We start from the raw sequence: 19,314 nt of genomic DNA, 5'->3' as shown, positions 1-19,314 counted from the left end.
CAGTTATACAGGGCCTTGTGAGACCACAACTGGAGTATGCATGCAGTTTTTGTCTCCCTACCTAAGATAGGACATACTTGCCATAGAGGAATTGCTGATTCACTAGATTGGGGTTGGTGGGACTGTCCTATGAGGAGAGATTGCTTCACTAGTGTTTAGAAGGATGAGATTAAAATTCTAACAGAGCTGGACAGATTAGTCGAAGGGAGGATGTCTTCCCTGACTGAGGACACTAGAACCAGGGTGATATAACCCACATAGGTCTCATCCAGCTGGGGATGATTGTTCCCTAGTGCTGACTGGGTTGAGAGTTAACCAGCACTAGTATAACAGGTCAGCTTTTGTGGCAGCTGACAGAACGGAGTGAGGATGCCGAGATGTGTAACTGGGTCCTGTGTAAATACTGCTGCAATGCTAAATAAACTTAGTTCTTATGAACTCACATTTATGTCACAGGGGGCACAGTCTCAGGATTCAGGGTAGACTATTTAGGACGGTTATGAAAAAAAATGTATTCACTCAAAGGGTAGTGATCCTGTGGAATTCTCTACCATAGAAGGCTTTGGAAGCCAAGTCACTGATTATATTCAATGCAGAGACAGATATTTTTTCAATCTTTTTCAAGGATTTGGGGAGGAATTATGGGGCGGGAATCTCAGCCCGGGGCCGGGCCGGAGAATCCCCGCGACCGGTGCGAATCGCGCCACCCCGCCCTGACGCCGGTTCGCAATTCTCCGCAGAGCTGAGAATCGGTGCCATTGGTGCCGGCGTGGTTGGCGCGGCGCCAGTCGGGGGCCACTCTATGCGGCCGGCCAGCCAATTCTCCGCCTGGGATGGGCCGAGTGGCTGTCGTGAAAACGGCAAGTCCCGCTGCCGCCGTCTACACCTTCTCTCAGCCTGCGGGACTCGGCGTGGAAGGGTTGGGGGGGGGCGGCCTATGGGAGGGGGTCCGTCACCGGGTGTGGGCCTCCGATGTGGCCTGGCCCGCGATCGGGGCCCACCGATCAGCGAGCCGGCCTCTCTGGCTGGAGGCCTCGTTTCTTCCGCGCCGGCCGCTGTATCCTGCGCCATGTTGCGTCGGGACCGGCGCACTGAAGAAAGGCACTGCGCATGTGCGCGTTGACTCCGGTGCCACTACGCATGCGCGGATACCATGGCGGCCAGTTCGCGCCGGGATCAGCAGCTGGAGCGGAGTAAACCACTCCAGTGCCCTGCTGGCCCCTTTTGCGAGCCAGAATTTAGTCACCAGGTCGGCCCGTTCATTGTTGTAAAACGCGATATCGTTTATGACGGCGTGGACACTCTGCTGGATTAGAGAATCCAGCCCATGGCATTGAGATAGAAGAGCAGCCACGATCAGGTTGGATGGTGCAACAGGCTTGAAGGGCTGAATGGCCTACTCCTCCTCCTAGTTACATTGTTTCTATAACTATAAGAGGAATGGAAGCATAACAACCACATTGAACGGAGTGTGTACTGGCCAGTTCAACTTAAAATAACAGGTATATAATTTTTTTTCTCTACACGTAACCAATGGAGTGATTGCGTCCAGAAATGCAGATTTATGCACATATTCTGATCATGTTCCCAGAACCAACCATTCTCAGAAGTGAGACTACAGAAAGTAGGACAGCCCTGAGCATGCAATGGCATAGTTGCATTGTCATTGGGCTAGTAATCCAGAGACCCAGGGCAAAATCTGGGGATCCAGCTTCGAATCTTGCCATGGCAGATAGTGAAATTTGAATTCAATAAAAATCTGGAAATAAAAGTTTAATGATGACCATGAGGCCATTGGCATAAAATCCCATCTAGTTCACTATTGTCTTTTCAGAAATCTGCTGTCCTTAGCTGGTCTTGCCTACATGTGACTCCAGATCCAAAGCAATGACTATTAAATGCCCTCTGAAAGTCACTCAGGGGGAAATTAGGAATACCCCAGCCAGTGACACCCACATATTATGAATACGTTTTTTAAAACCTTTGTGTTACAGCGCCATAATTGTTCTCAAATACAGTCGCTGAATTAAAGGAGGCTTACAAGGTTAAAGATTAAATATCGAAGGCGGAATGTGGCACAGTGGTTAGCACTGGGACTGTGGCGCTGAGGACCCGGGTTCGAATCCCGACCCTGGGTTTCTCCCAGCAAATGATGACTTCTGGACGACCTTAAGCTGAGGTGGTTTTATTCTACTTTGAATTAAAATACTTGACGTATTAATTTCTGTTACCTTATTTCAAACCAAATTCTGCGGCGAACGTGATATCCATCACACTCGGCGGTGTGAGGCAACAGTGCTGACCACTGCGCACCGTGCTGCCCCAGGTTCCTCAAACTTTGATTTCAGAATGTGAAACTAAAATGGATAATCATACTGAGGAGTGCTACATTTTACACTACCCCCTCAGATCATTGATACTCATGTCCCCTTATCCCCAACAAACTTTGAGATCAGAATAAATGTTCTAAATCTATTATTATGCTTCATTCATTTTAAAAATATAAATCAAACAGGTTAGAATATTTCTCATAACTTAAGTATAAAAGATATCAAAAGATGTGGGTTTATCTCTTGAATTATTACTATCCCAACTAGGTCACAGGAATTTTGAGAGATTTATTTGTAAAGTTCTTTTATTCTAAATCGGGTCGCGACAGGGCCGGTAAATCTCGCGAGAGGCCTCGTCACACCTCACGATCTGGATCCCGTCAACTGAGGTCAGGACCCAGATTTGCATATTCAAGTGAAGAGTTAGTCTGACTTGAATATGTCAACTCCAGAACGACCCAGTGCTCGGGACCTATTGGCTTCACCTCGGAGACGCCGAGCGGACATCGTTTAGCAATGGTTTCCACAAACGTGAATCAGGCGTCCCAGCACTTGGGGGAGGTCTCCCAGGTGATCAGTGGCCTCTGGGTGGTCGGGCCCTGGGCAGGATGGTTCCCCAGCATACCAAATGCCATCCGGGCACCATGGCACTGTCAGGGTGCCAAGCTGACAGTGCCAAGGTGCCCAGGTGGCATCTCACCCGTGCCAGGGATGCAATGCCCTTATGAGGTCAAGTGCAGGGAGCTCAATGACCCCTATTGGTGAGTTGGGGGTGAGGATCCAGAGGCCGGGTTGGGGGGGATCTAGAGGTCTTTTCCTGCACTGGTGAGGATTAAATGAGGCCTTAGCGGGGCCAAGGCACACAAATGAAGCAGAGTCCTGTTTAATGGCGTGGTCGTTCACAGCACTGCCAGCGTCAGGAAACACCCAGCTAAACTGGCTCAACATGGGACTCTGTTTCATTTCTGTTAAATCACGCCCCCATAACTATTCCTCACTGTATGGGTGGGACTCACCGCAATCAGCGAATTGGTCTGACGCCGGCGTTGAGATCATCGCGAACCACTCCGGCGTCAGGCCAACCGGAAATTGCGGAGTTCTACGCACTTCCGGGAGCTAGGCCGGCGCCGAAGGGGTTAGCGCCGCGCCAGCCGGCGTCGAAGGGACTGCGCAAGTTAGCGCATGCGCAGAACCGCCGGCGTGGTTTAGCGCATGCGCGGACCAGACAGCGTATTCTGGCGCATGCGCAGGGACGTGTCTTCTCCTACAGGGGCCGGCGCGGATGGAAAAAAGTGCCCCCAGGGCACAGGCCCACCCGCAGATCAGTGGGCCACGATCGCGGGCCAGGCCACCGTGTGGCCCCCCCGCCCCCGGGCCGGATCCCCCCCACCCAGAGGACCGCACCAGCCGGCCTACCAGCCAGGTCCCGCCGTGTGGGGCCATGTCCAATCTATGCCGGGGGGACTGGCCAGAAACCGACGGCTGCTTGGTCCATCAGCTCCCATATATGTTTTAGTTGATCACTACCCTCTGTTATGTACTGTTTAACATTCAATTTTTAAGGCAATTATTTTCTGACCCTCTTGCTACATGAAAAACTTCCAGACAGCCACGGAGAATCTTGCTGATAGGATTGTGCCAATGCTGCTCAGTAACTAAACCCACAAGACCACGGACTCCCTGTGCTTCTCCCAACAGTTTGGGTTCTGCTTTTCACTTTTGACCAAACTAATGGACTGAAAAAAAGTTCCTGACATTTGTAGTTGCAGATCTATGTCCCATGACTGACACTCAAAACAAACCGAAAGGAACAGTTCTTACAACATCATCAGACCTGCAGAAAGTCTAGCATACTGAACATTTTGGCTTTAACAAAAAATTAAATAAATGGAACAATCAGTGATAAATACCTGAACTCTGACGTCAGAGTCAACGGCTTTTAAGACTTTTGTATTATTTACTGGTTGAATTTCAATCAGCAACGTCAAGCACCTGGATACTGTAATAATAGTTAAAGAAAACAGCGCAAATTAGCATTTTCTCAATACATGCCCTGCTGTTTTAAATATTGATAAGCGGAAATATTCAAATAGATTCAAGTCCTTCAAACTTGGGCCCGGTTTTCGTTTAAAAATGGCCGATGCTGGCGGAAAGAAAGAGGTTGCAGGGTCAGTTTAATAGGCTGACGACAGGGAAGGCAGTGGGGCAGTTAAGAAGAGCGAGGGGGGTGCAATATGAATATGGGGAGAAGGCGAGCCACATGCTGGCCCGCCAGCTGAGGAGGCAAGCTGCATCCAGGGAAATTTTAAAAGTAAAAACAGAGAGGGAAGAGGCAGTATCAGAGCCGAGGGAGATAAATGAGGCGTACCGGGGATACTACATGAGGTTATATAGAGCTGTGCCAGGTGGAAAAGAAGGGGACATGGGATGGTTCTTGGAATTCCTGAGGTTGGAGGAAGAGAGGAAAAGCCACTGGGTCTGAGGGAGGTGACTGACAGTCGGGGAAAACACATGGCTTTCCGGCGGAGTTTTACAAGGCGTTTGTAACAGAATTGGCACCGCACATGGTGGGGATGTTTAATGAAGCATTGGAGACAGAGAGAGAGACATTAACGAAGGTGTCGATTCGATTACGTTAATCCTGAAAAAAAGGCAGGATCCATTGGGAGTACGGGTCATATAGGCTGCCGAATATTAACGTGAAGGTGCTGGCTAAGTTGGCGGCGGGAAGGATGGAGGGATGGATGTGTGCTGGGGTGGTAGCAGAGGACCAAATGGGTTTTGTAAAAGGCAGACAGCTCTCCAGTAATATCAAGAGGCCATTGAATGTGGTAATGACATCGTCTGGGGTGGGGGGGCCACACGGTGGCCTGGCCCGTGATCGTGGCCCACTAATCTGCGGGTGGGCCTGTGCCCTGGGGGCACTTTTTTGGGTAGGTTTGGATTTGGACCGAAGTTTGTGGCGTGGGTGCGCTGGCTGTATACAGCTCTGATAACACGTGTAGTCACGAACGGAATGGGCTCATGAAGTTTCGGGCTGCACAGAGGTACAAGACAGGGATGTCCACTGTCACCGTTGCTATTTGCACTAGCGATTGAACCCTTGGCAAAGACCCTTAGGGGGTCAACGGAGTGGCGGGGAAGTAGAGAACATAGGAATCACTATACGCGGATGACCTGTTGTTATTTGTGTCGGATTCGCTGGAGAGTTAAACTGGAGGGCAGAGAGTTAAACTGAAGGTAACCAAACAGGTGGATGAGGGTAAAGCAGTTGATGTGGTGTATATGGATTTCAGTAAAGCGTTTGATAAGGTTCCCCACGGTAGACTATTGCAGAAAATACGGAGGCATGGGATTCAGGGTGATTTAGCAGTTTGGATCAGAAATTGGCTAGCTGGAAGGAGACAAAGGGTGGTGGTTGATGGGAAATGTTCAGACAGGAGTCCAGTTACTAGTGGTGTACCACAAGGGTCTGCTTTGGGGCCCCTGCTGCGTGTCATCTTTATAAATGACCTGGAGGAGGGCGCAGAAGGATGGGTGAGTAAATTTGCAGATGACACTAAAGTCGGTGGAGTTGTGGACAGTGCGGAAGGATGTTGCAGGTTACAGAGGGACATAGATAAGCTGCAGAGCTGGGCTGAGAGGTGGCAAATGGAGTTTAATGCAGAAAAGTGTGAGGTGATTTGTTTTGGAAGGAATAACAGGAAGACAGGGCTAATGGTAAGATTCTTGGCAGTGTGGATGAGCAGAGAGATCTCGGTGTCCATGTACATAGATCCCTGAAAGTTGCCACCCAGGTTGAGAGGGTTGTTAAGAAGGCGTACGGTGTGTTAGCTTTTATTGGTAGAGGGATTGAGTTTCGGAACCATGAGGTCATGTTGCAGCTGTACAAAACTCTGGTGCGGCCGCATTTGGAGTATTGCGTGCAATTCTGGTCGCCGCATAATAGGAAGGATGTGGAAGCATTGGAAAGGGTGCAGAGGAGATTTACCAGAATATTGCCTCGTATGGAGGGACGATCTTATGAGGGAAGGCTGAGGGACTTGAGGCTTTTTTCGTTAGAGAGAAGAAAGTTAAGAGGTGACTTAATTAAGGCATACAAGATGATCAGAGGATTAGATAGGGTGGACAGTGAGAGCCTTTTTCCTCGGATGGTGATGTCTAGCACGAGGGGACATAGCTTTAAATTGAGGGGAGATAGATACAGGACAGATGTCAGAGGTAGGTTCATTACTCAGAGAGTAGCAAGGGCGTGGAATGCCCTGCCTGCAACAGTAGTGGACTCGTCAACACTAAGGGCATTCAAATGGCCATTGAATAGACATATGGACGATAAGGGAATAGTGTAGATGGGCTTTAGAGTGGTTTCACAGGTCGGCGCAACGTCGAGGGCCGAAGGGCCTGTACTGCGCTGTAATGTTCTATGTGGGAAGAAACCGGAGCACCCAGAGGAAACCCACACAGACACGGGGAGAATGCACAAACTCCACACAGTGCTAACCACTGTGCCACCATGCTGCCCATATGAAATAAAGTTGTTTTCAGTATGGAGCGTGTTTGCGCGAGAACTCTGTTAGATTATTAGAAGATTTTTTTTGCCATCTTCATTTAAGATAGATCCTGAGGTCTGCCCATGGTGAATATTGGTTGAATGATTATGGCGAATAGAGGGGAGTGGAGGGGCTCATGAGGATATGAGGGGCCCTGGAGGATATACGTGTGTGTGTGGGGGTGTGGGGGGGTGTGGGGGGGTGTGTGTGTGTGTGGGGGGGGGGGGGGTCTGCTGGGCCAGGAGGTTTTCCAACTCAGCCTTCCCGCTCCTCCACAAAATTCCGGCCATTGATCTACCATTTCTCTCCAGAAGTTTACAGTTCAGTTAATATTTCATTTCAAAGTTTTAACATTGTTCAATTTAATAACTGCCCATAACAAAGTTTAAAACAATACCTGGTCTGAATGTATCCATTGGTAAACCTCTTCGAGTAAACTGCAGAATACTTACAGCTAGTAAAAAGAATATCAAGAATTGTATTAGAGTAGGCAAATTTACTTAAGGTGAAGATATTATTCAAGCAATGCTAGCTTTAATCCTAAAGTGTTCTAATACAATTCTGACACCTGCAGCAACTTACAAGTATAACAGGAACACAGCATAAAACAGTCTCATTCTAAAAGTATAATTTTGTCTCACTCACCCAACAATGTTCTTTCCATGTTGACAGAGCAACTAATCAAAGGCACTTCTCTGTCAAAGACATACAGTAGCTGGGAATATAAATAAACAGCAACATAAAAGAGGAAAAAAATAATCACAGCAAAACTTCCACATTCTGCTCAAAATAGGATGTTGTAAGCATAAATTGTGTTTACCTTGTTTTGTTTGTTGTGAGGATCATATATACCAATACATGTGGTTCCCTTTGTACCCTTTAATACAAGAAAATGTTTTGCTACTGTCACATGATCAAGCAGTATTTTTCAACAGGCACTATATGATGCTGTTTTTTTCAAACTTTTATCTTGGTTATAATTCTGTTGTATTGAGTTAAGAACAAGCAAAGATAATTGAAAATGAAACCCTCAAACCTAAAAATTCCTTCCCAATTTACCATATTGTGTGGGGGGGGGGGGGGGGTTTCAGGTGAAGGGAGAAAGGGAGATTTATAAATCAAAAGAGACAGGTTGAGGCTTTGTAGTTTAGCAATGGGGGCAAAGACAAGCAGAATGGGACAGGAAGGGACAGAGAGTTTAACAAACATTAATGAATAAAGGAAATAGAAGGAAACCAAATAAGCTATTTATCTCAATGCATGAGGCATCTGTGGTAAGAACTAGTGGTGCAAACAGAGGAAGATGGGGTGGGATTCTCCGACCCCCTGCTGGGTCGGAGCCCAGGGTGGGGGGGCATGAATCCCGCCCCTGCTGGCCGGCGAATTCTCCGGTGCCGGAGAATTGGCGGGGCGGTAATCGCACCGGTCGGCGGCCGCACACAGCACCCACCCCCCCACCCCCACCTCCCACCCCGCCAATTCACCTGCCTGAGATGGGTCGAAGTCCCGCCCGTTCTATGCCAGTCCCGCCGTCATTAATTGGACTAAGTCCCTTACCGGTAGGACCTGTCGGCGCGTGCGGGCGGGCTCTGGGGTCCAGGGGGGAGGCGCAAACTAGCCCCGGGGGGGTGCCCCCACGGTGGCCTGGCCCGCGATCAGGGCCCACCGATCCGCGGGCAGGCCTGTGCCATGGGGGCACTCTTTTTCTACGCGTCGGACGTGTGGGCCTCCGCGATGGCCGGCCCGTAGGTGACCCCCCCCCCCCCCCCCCCGCATGCACGGGGATGACGTCAGCAGCCGCTGAGGCTCCTGCACATGTGTGGACCCGAGCCGGCCGGCGGAGTCCCTTCGACCCCAGCTGGCACGGCGCCAAAGGCCTTCCACGCCAACCACTCCGGGGCAGGCCTAGCCCCTCCTCCGCACGGCCCGACGCCGGAGTGGTTCATGCCACTCCGCCCCGCCAACTCCCCCCCCCCCCCCCCCAACCGCCGGGTACAGGAGAATCCCGCCCAAAATTTTGATCTAATCACCATTACAGAAACAAGGTTACAAGGTGACCACAGTTGGGATATAAATATTCCAGGGTACACAATATTTCAGAAAGGCAGAGGATGGGATCTTCCAGTCTTGCTGAAGGCGGCTGCCCACAGTAGATTCCCCAGAGCCCAGGCAGGTAAGCCACTGAAAATGCTGTAGGCATTGGGACTAGAAGATCCTGCTGGCAGCCAATGGCAAGTCACCTCCGCCATCGGAAAACACGCCAGAGCAAGGACCAGAAAATCCCACCCTGAGAAAATGGAAAAGGAAGATGAGTAATCCCGGTAATAAAGGATGACATAAGGCCAACAGAGAGAAAGGATCTAGTCTCAGAAAATGATACAGTCGAATCAGTATGGGTAGAACCTAGCAATGGCAAGACTCAAAAAACACTAGTGGAAGTAGTTTAAAGTCCCCCTACCAGTAGTTCAGACCTTTGACAAGAGCATTAAATAAGATTCATTAAAGTCTGAATCAAAGGAAATAAAATAATTGTGGGGGACTTTAATTTTCCTTTGGAACTGGGACAATCAAATTGGCAAAACTGGTCTAGAAGATTATTTTGTGGAATGTTTTTGTGACAGTTTCTTGGAGCAATATATTTTGGAACTGATGAGGGATAAAGCTATCTTAGATTTAGTGTTGTGTAATGAAGCAGAATTCATTATAATGTCATCGTAAATGATGAAAAATAGTGATCATAATACCATAGAATCCCAAATTAAATTTGAAACTGACATCCTTCAATCACAAACAAGAATCTTAAACTTAAACAAAGGCAATCACATAGCTTAACCAGTTCTTCCCTCATAACCCAAGTTGGGTAAATAGACTAAGACGTATGGCTGTAAATGAACAGTGGGAAACATCTAAAGAAACAATTAAAAATATCCAACAAAAATATGTTCCATTGAAAAATAAAAACTCAATGAAAAAGACCTATCTGTTACTCACTCAGGTAGTTGGAGATAGTATTAGATTAAAAGAAGTTGCTTACAATATTGCCGAAAAAAACAGTAACAGTCTCAGGATTAGGAAGATTATAGAATCAAAAGTGCAACCAAAAAGTTGATTAAAAGGATGAAAATAGAATAGGACAGTAAACTAGACAGTAATATAAAAGCTTACAATCTTACAATAGAAAATTCTATTCTATGAGTAATATAAAAGCTCTTACAATTTGTTTTTATAAGTGTATAAAAAGGTAGAGAGGTGCTCAAGTAAACATTGGTCTGTTGAAGCACAGGCAGGAGAAATTATCATGTGAACGAGGATATGGCAGAGGCACTGAACAAATATTTTGTGCCTGTCTTCGCAATCGAAGACACAAGTGTCATTTGAAAAATAGATGGTAAACTAGGGCCAAAAAAGAGTGAAGCAGTCAGGGAAATAAATATCAACAGAGAGAAAGTATTGGAGAAACCCAAGGAACTAAAAATGCGACAATTCCCCAGGGCTGGTGGCCTAGACCTTACAGTTCTAAAGGATATAACTGCAGAGATAATGGATGCACTCGATGGTAATTTCAAAATCAATAGCTTTAGTTTGACTATCATTTTGTAGTCTGAATCAATATGTTATTTAGCATTAGAAACTTAATATGATCAGAAGCCATTTCAAGTTCTAAACCAGTTACTATATTATTGGAAACCAGCCAGATCAGTTAAATAGAGAGCCTTAACTGTGAGACAATTATGGAATAAGCAATTAATCAATAGATGTATTAATTGGGCACGATATATAACCTGCAACATAAAAGTTTATAACTTTATAATAACAAACACTTAACATTTAATGTTAAGAATACCATTGTTAAAGTCATGAGAATTGTTAAATGCTACCTTCCTTGACAGGCTGCAAAGATATCATGGCGGTGGTTAACCTTGATTGAAGCCGTCAATAGAGCTTTATTCAAGATGTTACAATTATAAATGGCAGTTATGTTAACCAATTATTGTTCGACACTTAAGATATATATTGTATCTTGATGTGGCGATGCCAGCGCTGGACTGGGATGGTCACAGTAAGAAGTCTCACAAAACCAGGTTAAAGTCCAACAGGTTTATTTGAAATCACAAGCTTTTGAGCTCTGCTCCTTCATCAGATGAAGTGGAGGCAGGTTCATTAAATTGAGGGGAAGGGGGACTGTTCTAAGATGAGAGGCTAAGCAAATTGGATCTATTTTCTCTGAGTCCACAAGAATGAGACCATCTCATTTAAATGTACAAGATCCTGAAAGGGCTCAAGGGGATTGCTGCTCAGAGGTTCTTTCCACTGGTTGGGAAGTCTAAAACGCAGGACACATCTTCAGGATAAGGGTTCAATCATTTCAGACTGAGATTGGGAGAAATTACTTCACTCAAAGGGTTGTGAATCTTTGGGGCTCTCTGTCCCAGAGAGTTGTGGATGTTCTATCATTGAATACATTTAAGGCTGGAATAGACAGACTTTTAGTGTCTCAGGGAATTACGGGATATGGGGTATGGGCAGGAAAGTGGAGTTGAAGTCCAAATCAGCCATGATCATATTGAATGGAAGTGGAATTGGCTCTTTTGGGCCATATGGTCTAATCCTCCTCCTACTTTTGTGTTGTGTTCTTCTGTATTATATACCATGCAACAAAAAAACTCTGATCTATTTAACTATTGCTGAAGCAAATTTGTAGACTTTAGCTATTATCTTACAAAAATCTTGCATATGACACATATTTCCTGCTATGACAATTTTTAATAGTGATTGACCTCACAAATTGCAGTATTAGAGTGGTATCTAAAAGATAACACCGACAATTGTATGTTAAGCCATTCATCATAATATAGTTGCAAACTCTGGCCACCAGAGGAGCCTCCCAACAAACTCTAGCAGTTATTTTGTTCCCCCCCCCCCCCCCCCCCCCCCCCCCAAGGGCAATTTTCAGGTGCCTTCTTGTTTATCTGGCATTTAAAATCTATTTTTTCATCCAATAAATTAGGCATTCAAGATTCTTTTACCCTTTTGCAAGTATCCACCTATCAACAGCCACCCAATTTTTAAATGCCCTTTCACCCATTAATCTGGTCTTTAAAATGTATCTTTGAGATTTATCACGTTTTCCTTTGCCTGTTTTCAGATGTTCCTCCCTTTCTAGGCACCACGCCATCTCAGACTTGGGCATACCCAAATCTCAGCTTTCCTTGCCTGGCATAATGTCTTGGAATCATGACCTAAGCCCTCAGACTACATGCACCCCTCAACCCCATGACCCTGACCCTAAGGCCCTACCTACCCAGCACTTGCGGCCTTCCTTCTCCCTGGGGGCTCTCCTCTCATCAGCTATTCTTCAGAACAGCCACTATGGAATTTTAACTAAAGGAATGCTTGGAAACAAATACTGTACACCAATGTGGCATTAACTGCTTTATGATACCCAGCAAACTAAAAAGAGCCTTTTAGTTTTTTTGGACCAATATTTATAAACAGCAATACATGATGGCTCAGCACATAATTTCCTGATAAAACTGATGGGAGCTAATTTGCAGTCAGTGGAACACAAAGCAGTGGTAGTATGTACATGCCAATACCAGTTCTTCATTTCAACAGTCAGCACACCACTCCTGCATAAATTCTTTGATGACCACTGCTCTCAACTTTGTAATCTGCTCTGTGAACTTATTGGTTCAACAGTACGCACGGTTTCATTAATTACTAATTCACTGGTGCCTATTCAGATGTTCATCGGTAACCTTTCATTGTTGTCAGTCAACCACAATGCATGTGGCTTGTATGGGTTCAAGTTTTGTTAGAATGGTGTGGTGTCAAAAAGAGAATGTCATTATAATTCAATTTATTCAGAGGATTTAAATAAATTATTGTAACAGTTACTGTTGTCCACTGATTTTGTGTATACGGTAAAAATATCTTATGGCTTTACTTTGAAGAAGAGGAAGCTGTTATCCCCAATGTCCTGAGCAATATTTGTCCCTTAATGAACATCACAAAAACAGATTATCTGGTCATTACGGGAGCTTCTTGTGAACATACTGGCTGCCACTATTCTGATATCACAACAGTAACTGCATTTTAAAAGTACTAAATTGTAAAGCACTTTGAGATGTCCAGTGGTCATGAAAAATGCTATATAAATGTAAGTCTTTCTTTTTTTTAATTACATGTGTTTATTTAGAAAATGAAAACATACTAATTGTTGGCACCTGTTTGGCAGGGCAAGAGTGGAAATAAGTAACAAAGACAAATTATAGCAAATCAGCAGCACATTTTACATCTTGTTAAATTTTCTTTTCCATTGAAGTGGGCTGTTGAATCATTGAGTGTAAAATTGGGGACAATATCTTCCGCAATCTCTAATTTGGCTTAGAATGTGCCAGCTTCAACGTGGACCCGAAATTACATTAATATCTAAATATTACAACTTGTTCCACTGACTGCAAATTAGCTCTCATCAGTTTTATCAGGAAATTATGCAATGAGCCATCATGTATTGCTGTTTGTAAGTATTGGTCCAAAAAAACTAAAAAGCTCTTTTTGGTTTGCTGGGTATCATAAAGCAGTTAATACCAGATTAATCGGTAGCCATGCCATAAGAGATCAATCAGGGAGGCGATTCTCCGAGCCCCACGCCGGGCTGGAGAATCGCCGCAACCACGCCACGTCGCCCCGACACGCGATTCTCCGAGGTGCAGAGAATTGGCACCATTGTATTTGGCGCGGCACTGGCCGCGGGCCACTGGAATTGGCGGGGTCGCCGATTCGCCGGCCCGGATGGGCCGAGCCAATACGACAGAGTCCCGCCAGCACCGTTCATCCCTGGTCGCTGCCGCCGGGAACTCTGCGCGAATGGTGAGGGGGTTGGGGAAGAGGGGGGCTCCTTCACCCGGGGGGGGCCTCTGATGGGGTCTGGCCTGCGATCGGGGCCCACCAATCAGGCCTCTCTTCCCCCCTCCCCCCCCGGGCCTACTTTCTGCCGTGGCCGACCCCTGAACACTGACGGCATGTTGAGTCGGGGCCGGCGCGCTAAACAAGTCCCCCACGCATGCGCAGGTTGGCGCAGCCCAACTGCGCATGCGCGGGTTGGTGCCGCGCCCATTTGGTGCCACGAAAGGAGGCTGGAGCGGCGTGATCTGCTCCAGCACCGTGCTGGCCCCCTGTGGAGGCCAGAATCAGTCGCACCCGGGCCCGGTTCGCGCCGGTGTTCACGACAGCGCGAACACTTGGGCTCCATATTGGAGAATTGCCCCCCAGGAATTTAAAAATAGGAGCAAACCTTTACCCCCCTTACCTAAACAGTTAAAGCAATGCTGGAGGTATTTAGCTCTAATTGTTTTTATCCTTGTCAAATCAGCGTTGCAGTCATCCAGGACAAAGTGGCAGGACCTTGGCTAGGAAGTGCAAAAAGTAGAATCAATAGGAGTGGAAATAACTCTGATGGAAGTACTTTATAGGCCCACCAACAGTAGCTATATTGTTGAAGAGTGTGTGAATCAAGATACACAGAGGAGCTATAATAAAGGCAATGCAATAATCATGGGTGTTTGGAGGACAGGTTAATGGAAGGCGTTTAGGACAATTTCTTGAATCAATATATCATAGAACCAACCAGGGAAGAAGCTATTCTAGATTTTGTCTTGTGCAAGGAAACAAGGTTAATATGTATTGTAAGGAATCCTCCAGAAAAGAGTTATAATTTCACATTGGGTTTGATTGTGATGTACAGGATTTTGAAACTAGAGTATTTTACTTAAATAATGCTAATTACATGAGTCGGTGGGATGGGTTTGACTGAAAAAGGGATTTAAAAGGTTATGATGGTAAATGCCCAATGGTGAAAATGGAACAAAACGTTCCATAATCCTCAATGAATCTCCACTGAGAAATACAAATTCCATGGGTAAAGAGATTAAGAGTATGAGATTAAAATATCATATAAATAAAAGTAGTAGTAAATAGTAAGGTTGAGAATGAGAACAAACTTGTCAAAATATAAAAACTGATTGTAAGAGCTTCGACAAGCATGTAAAAAAGGGAAAGCAAAAGTAAACAAGGGTTCCTTAGAGGCAGAAACAAGAGAAATGATAATAAGGAACAAGGAAATGGAAGAAAAATTAAATATTTTGTGCCCGTTTTCATCAGAAGGCAAAAAACATCCCAAAAACAATGGAGAACCAAGGATTCTATGAGATTGAAGAACTAATGAATAAACAAAAAAGTACTGAAGAAAAATGGGACAGAAAACCAATAAATCATCTGGTCTTGACAGCCAACACCGAGGGTTCTAAAAGAGGTGGATGCAGAAACAGTGAATGCAGTGGTTGTGATATTCCAAAATTCTCTAGATTCTGCAATTATCCCAGTGGATTGGAAGGTAGCAAATGTAACACTGCTATTCAAGAAAGGAAAGTGCAAGAGGTAACAAGGATCTTCAGACCCATTAGCCTGACATTAGTCATTGCAAAAATGCTGAAATCTATTATGAAGGAAGTGGTAACAAAAACTCAAAAAATATGGGCGGAATTCTCCACACTTGGTCGCAGCCGGTGGGAACTCTGCGTGCAAGGGTCGGGGGGCGACCTCCGACACGGGAGGGGGCCTGCGATGGGGCCTGGCTCGCGATCGGGGCCCACCGATCGGCAGCCGGCCTCTCGCTCCCCGGGCCTATTTTCTTACGTGCCGGCCCCTGAACTCTGGCGCCATGTTGCGTCGGGGCCGGCATGTTGAGGGAGGCCACCGTGCATGCGCGGGTTGGCGCGCGCCGGGGTGGGAGGCTGGAGCGGCGTGAACCGCTCCAGCACCGTGCTGGCCCCTGTAGGGGCCAGAATCGGTACTCCCAGCGGCCCGTTCACGCCATTGCGTTTCCGGCGGCGTGTACACTCTGCCGCCGAATGGGAGAATCCCGCCCAGGATCAGATAAAGCCAAAATGGTTTTTGAAAGGAAAATTGCGTTTGACATGAGGGGTTTTGAGAATGTAACAAGCAGAATAAAGGGGAAAAGTGGATGGAGTAAGTTTAGATTTTCAAAAAGCATTTGCTAAGGTGTCACAAAATAGGCTGTGGCCCAAGATAAGGGCTCGAGGTTGAGGGTAATATAGTATAGATAAAGGATCAGTTGAAACAGTCAGGAGGAATGAATGGGGTAATTTTTTGCTTGACTGGCTGTTAAGTGTTAGGTGTCGCAAGGTTCAGCTATTTACAATCTATACTAAAAAATTAAGTGAAGGGACGAGTGTAACGTATCCAATAATGTTGTGGTACAAAACTAAGTGAAAGGATGCAAAGAACCTGCAAAACGAATGGGCGCGCTTCAACGGGACAAAAACAGAGTTCCACTTTGGACACGTTTAGCGGGGTGTCTCTCAGCGACTACAGCACTGGGAAACATTGCACGATTTAATGTGGCTTTGCTGGTTTTTTTGGCATCAGCGAGGAACATCCCACTGAGGCCACGCTTACCTCATTTCCTGCACTGATGAGCTCAACTCTCCGGTGCAAGTAGACAACTCGCGGATGGAGCTGCCACTTTTAAAAGTCACCCCGATATTTCAGCCACCTTACTGCGGCCTCCGAATCCTCCCCCACTGCCACCACACCCAACTCCTACCTCTTAAGGTCAAGGCAGCTCCAGGCCTGACCCCTGCCATGAGCAACCTGGCATCTTAGCACTGCCAGCCAGACACCTGGCAGTGCCACCCAAGCAACCTGGCAATGCCAGCTTGGCACTGCCAGGGTGCGTGGTAGTGCCAAGATGCCAGCCTGGCACTGCCACGGTGCCTGGGTGCCAGTAGGCATGCCAGGGTACTACCCTGCCCAGAGCTCAACCACCCAGGGGCCTGTTATGGCCTGGGAGATCTCCCCAGATGACATAATGCCTGGTCCACGTTTGTGGAAACCAGTGCTAAATGATGCCCTGGTGAGGTCTGCCAGGCAAGGCCATTAGTTCCTGGATGCCGGGTGAATATGGCACAGACATATTTAAATGAGTCATAAATATGTTAATCTGGATCTCGCCCAGTGAGGCCAAGATCCAGATCGCGACATCTCGCGAGATCACATTAAATCTCAATTGGGGTTCTAAGCATCGTGAATCTCACAAGAGGCCTCTCGTGAGATTCAACGGCCTCACCACGTCACCAAGTCGGGCACGACAAAGCCGCTGAATCATGCCCATTGATAGTTTACAGCCAGTGTGCAAAAAAGTGGCCAGATGAAGTATGCAAAAAAAAGTGTCTATTTGTTTTGACGGGAAGAACCTAAATTTTCTGTATTAAATGTTGGTTTTGTATGTACAAATCAGAAGGATTTGTATGCTCACGTTGAAAAAAAACTTATCAGGAAGGCAAACAGTATGTTGGCCTTTATTGCAATAGGATTGGAGTGATGTGCAAAGACGTCTTGCTGCAATTGTACAGAGCTTCAATCGGGCAAAACCTGTGAGTACAACATATAGTTTTGGACTCCGTACGCAAGGAATGATGTGCATGACTGGAGGAGATCTAAAGACGGTTGACTAGATTGATTCCTCGGATGAGCTTGTCCTATGAGGAGTGATTGGGTAGAATGGGCCTCTATCTCTGGAATTTAAACGAATGAGAGGTGATGTCATTGAAAATTATAAGCATTTGAAAGAGCTTGACAAGGTATTTGTCCTGGTTGGCCAGTTTAGAACCAGGGGTCATAATCCCAGGATAAGGGGACAGCCATTTCAGATGGAGGTGAGAAATTTTTTCACTCAAAAGGTTGTCAATCTTTGAAATTCTCTAACCAGAGGACTGTAGATTCTCAATCATTGAGGAATATTCAAGGCTGAAATCGATTGATGCTTGGATGTTAAGGAAATCAAGGAAAATGAGAATCCGAGGAGGAATTGAAGAAGTTGAGAATTAACCACGATCTTATTACATGGCAGAGCAAACTCGAGTTATCATATGGCCTATTCCTGTTACTGCCTCTTGTGTTATTATGAAATATAGACATATTGAGAAGCACAGAATTGACAGAATGTATGCATAATTTAAAATGGCAGACATTAAATTGAATTGCGAACACAGGAAATAATTCTACCTTCCAGGTGTACAGGACACTGCCATTCCTTTCAACATTGACAATCTGCAACTCTTTCCTTGAAGGGCTGGTCGATTCGTCTAAAATTGAATTCAGTTAAAAATAAATACATTTTACAAGTTGGCTTACACGATAAACTTTGCCAGAAAGCATTTAACTGTTGCGGTTTTCATGAGTCTGTTACTTTTCGCAGTTACACAGGAACCAATTTGAATCCACTTGCAAGTACCAACCGAAGGATGCACGTTGCAAATTGAAAAGTCAATGTTAGGCTAATTAACATTCACATTTCGAAATGTTAAACCCGACTGTACCGTGCTACAAACGGGCACTAGTCAAAGTTTACCTGGTAGCAAATCAGAATTAGTTTTTTTTTAAATCTGCACATTTAAGCCACCATTTTTTATGAAACAGGCTTGCAGTATCTCACCATGATCGTTCAGAGATGTCAGTCTGCAGCTCACAAGCCAAGGAGCAACGTCAAGCTCCACATCGAATAAAGGTTTTAGTTCCAACATTGTCAACAAGCTTCCTTCAACCCTGTTTAAAACGAAGCGCCAAGTGTAGTCCCACTACCTCAACTCAATCAGGAAGCCCTCTGGAAGTTTGGGCAGAAGGAAAGGGGAAGGGTCTTGTTTGTTTGACAAAGCTACCGGCAAAACAGCCAGAGCCCAGCCAGCCGGTGTTTGCAAAGTAACTTCATCGCAGCGCTCGACACAAACAGCACTGACGCCCTCAAACACAGCAGGAATTCCCCTGTGCGCGCCCTGTGCGCGCTCCCGCTCACACACCTCCCCGCGCACGCGCGCTCCCGCTCACACACCTCCCCCGCGCACGCGCTCCCTAACGCCAGCACCGGGACCCCAAGATCTGTCACTTGGGGCGAGCCGGAGGCAAACAAAGGGCAGCGACTCCTGGCTTGTGATTAGCTGGCACAGTGCCAGTCACTGTGAGCGCGGCCATTAACCCCGGTCCAGGCAGCTTCTCAAGTTTCCGGATGAGAGTTCCTGTCGCCTGGTTTCACTCCCCAGATTGGTTGTACCGCGCTCATTTCCCAAAGAAACCTCGCTTGCTTTACTCGAATCATAACATGTCCAGTGCAGAAGGAGGCCATTCGGCCCATCGAGTCTGCACCGGCCCTTGGAAAGAGCACCCCAGGTCTCCATCCTATCCCTGTAACCCCATCTAACCTTTATGGACACGAAGGGGCAATTTAGCAAGGCCAATCCACCTAACACCTGCGCATCTTTGGACTGTGCCTCCATGTGCCATGATATTACCAGTATACCACTATCTTCCTCTAAATGTGATGGATGTGTTACTAATGGAGTTCTGCAAGGATCTGT

The 19,314-nt window shown here is 46.4% G+C and overlaps 1 protein-coding gene across 2 annotated transcripts in view; it reads right to left on the bottom strand.

The window, feature by feature from the left end:
• Positions 1-18,740, bottom strand: part of LOC119973431 (gamma-secretase activating protein) — a 102,999-nt gene extending 84,259 nt beyond the window's left edge. For both annotated transcript variants that reach the window (XM_038811546.1, XM_038811547.1), the window contains exons 1-6: positions 18,399-18,740; positions 17,969-18,048; positions 7,701-7,757; positions 7,526-7,595; positions 7,278-7,334; positions 4,241-4,329 (exon numbers count right to left, since the gene is read on the bottom strand). In XM_038811546.1, coding sequence (XP_038667474.1) covers positions 4,241-4,329; positions 7,278-7,334; positions 7,526-7,595; positions 7,701-7,757; positions 17,969-18,048; positions 18,399-18,486 — 441 coding nt within the window. In that variant the 5' untranslated portion in view covers positions 18,487-18,740. The remainder of the gene's footprint in view (positions 1-4,240; positions 4,330-7,277; positions 7,335-7,525; positions 7,596-7,700; positions 7,758-17,968; positions 18,049-18,398) is intronic.
• Between the last annotated feature and the right edge of the window lie 574 nt (positions 18,741-19,314).

This window comes from Scyliorhinus canicula, chromosome 11, assembly GCF_902713615.1.
Source record: "Scyliorhinus canicula chromosome 11, sScyCan1.1, whole genome shotgun sequence".
Classification (NCBI taxonomy): Eukaryota; Metazoa; Chordata; class Chondrichthyes; order Carcharhiniformes; family Scyliorhinidae; genus Scyliorhinus; species Scyliorhinus canicula.
This window is presented reverse-complemented; position numbering and strand designations above follow the sequence as displayed.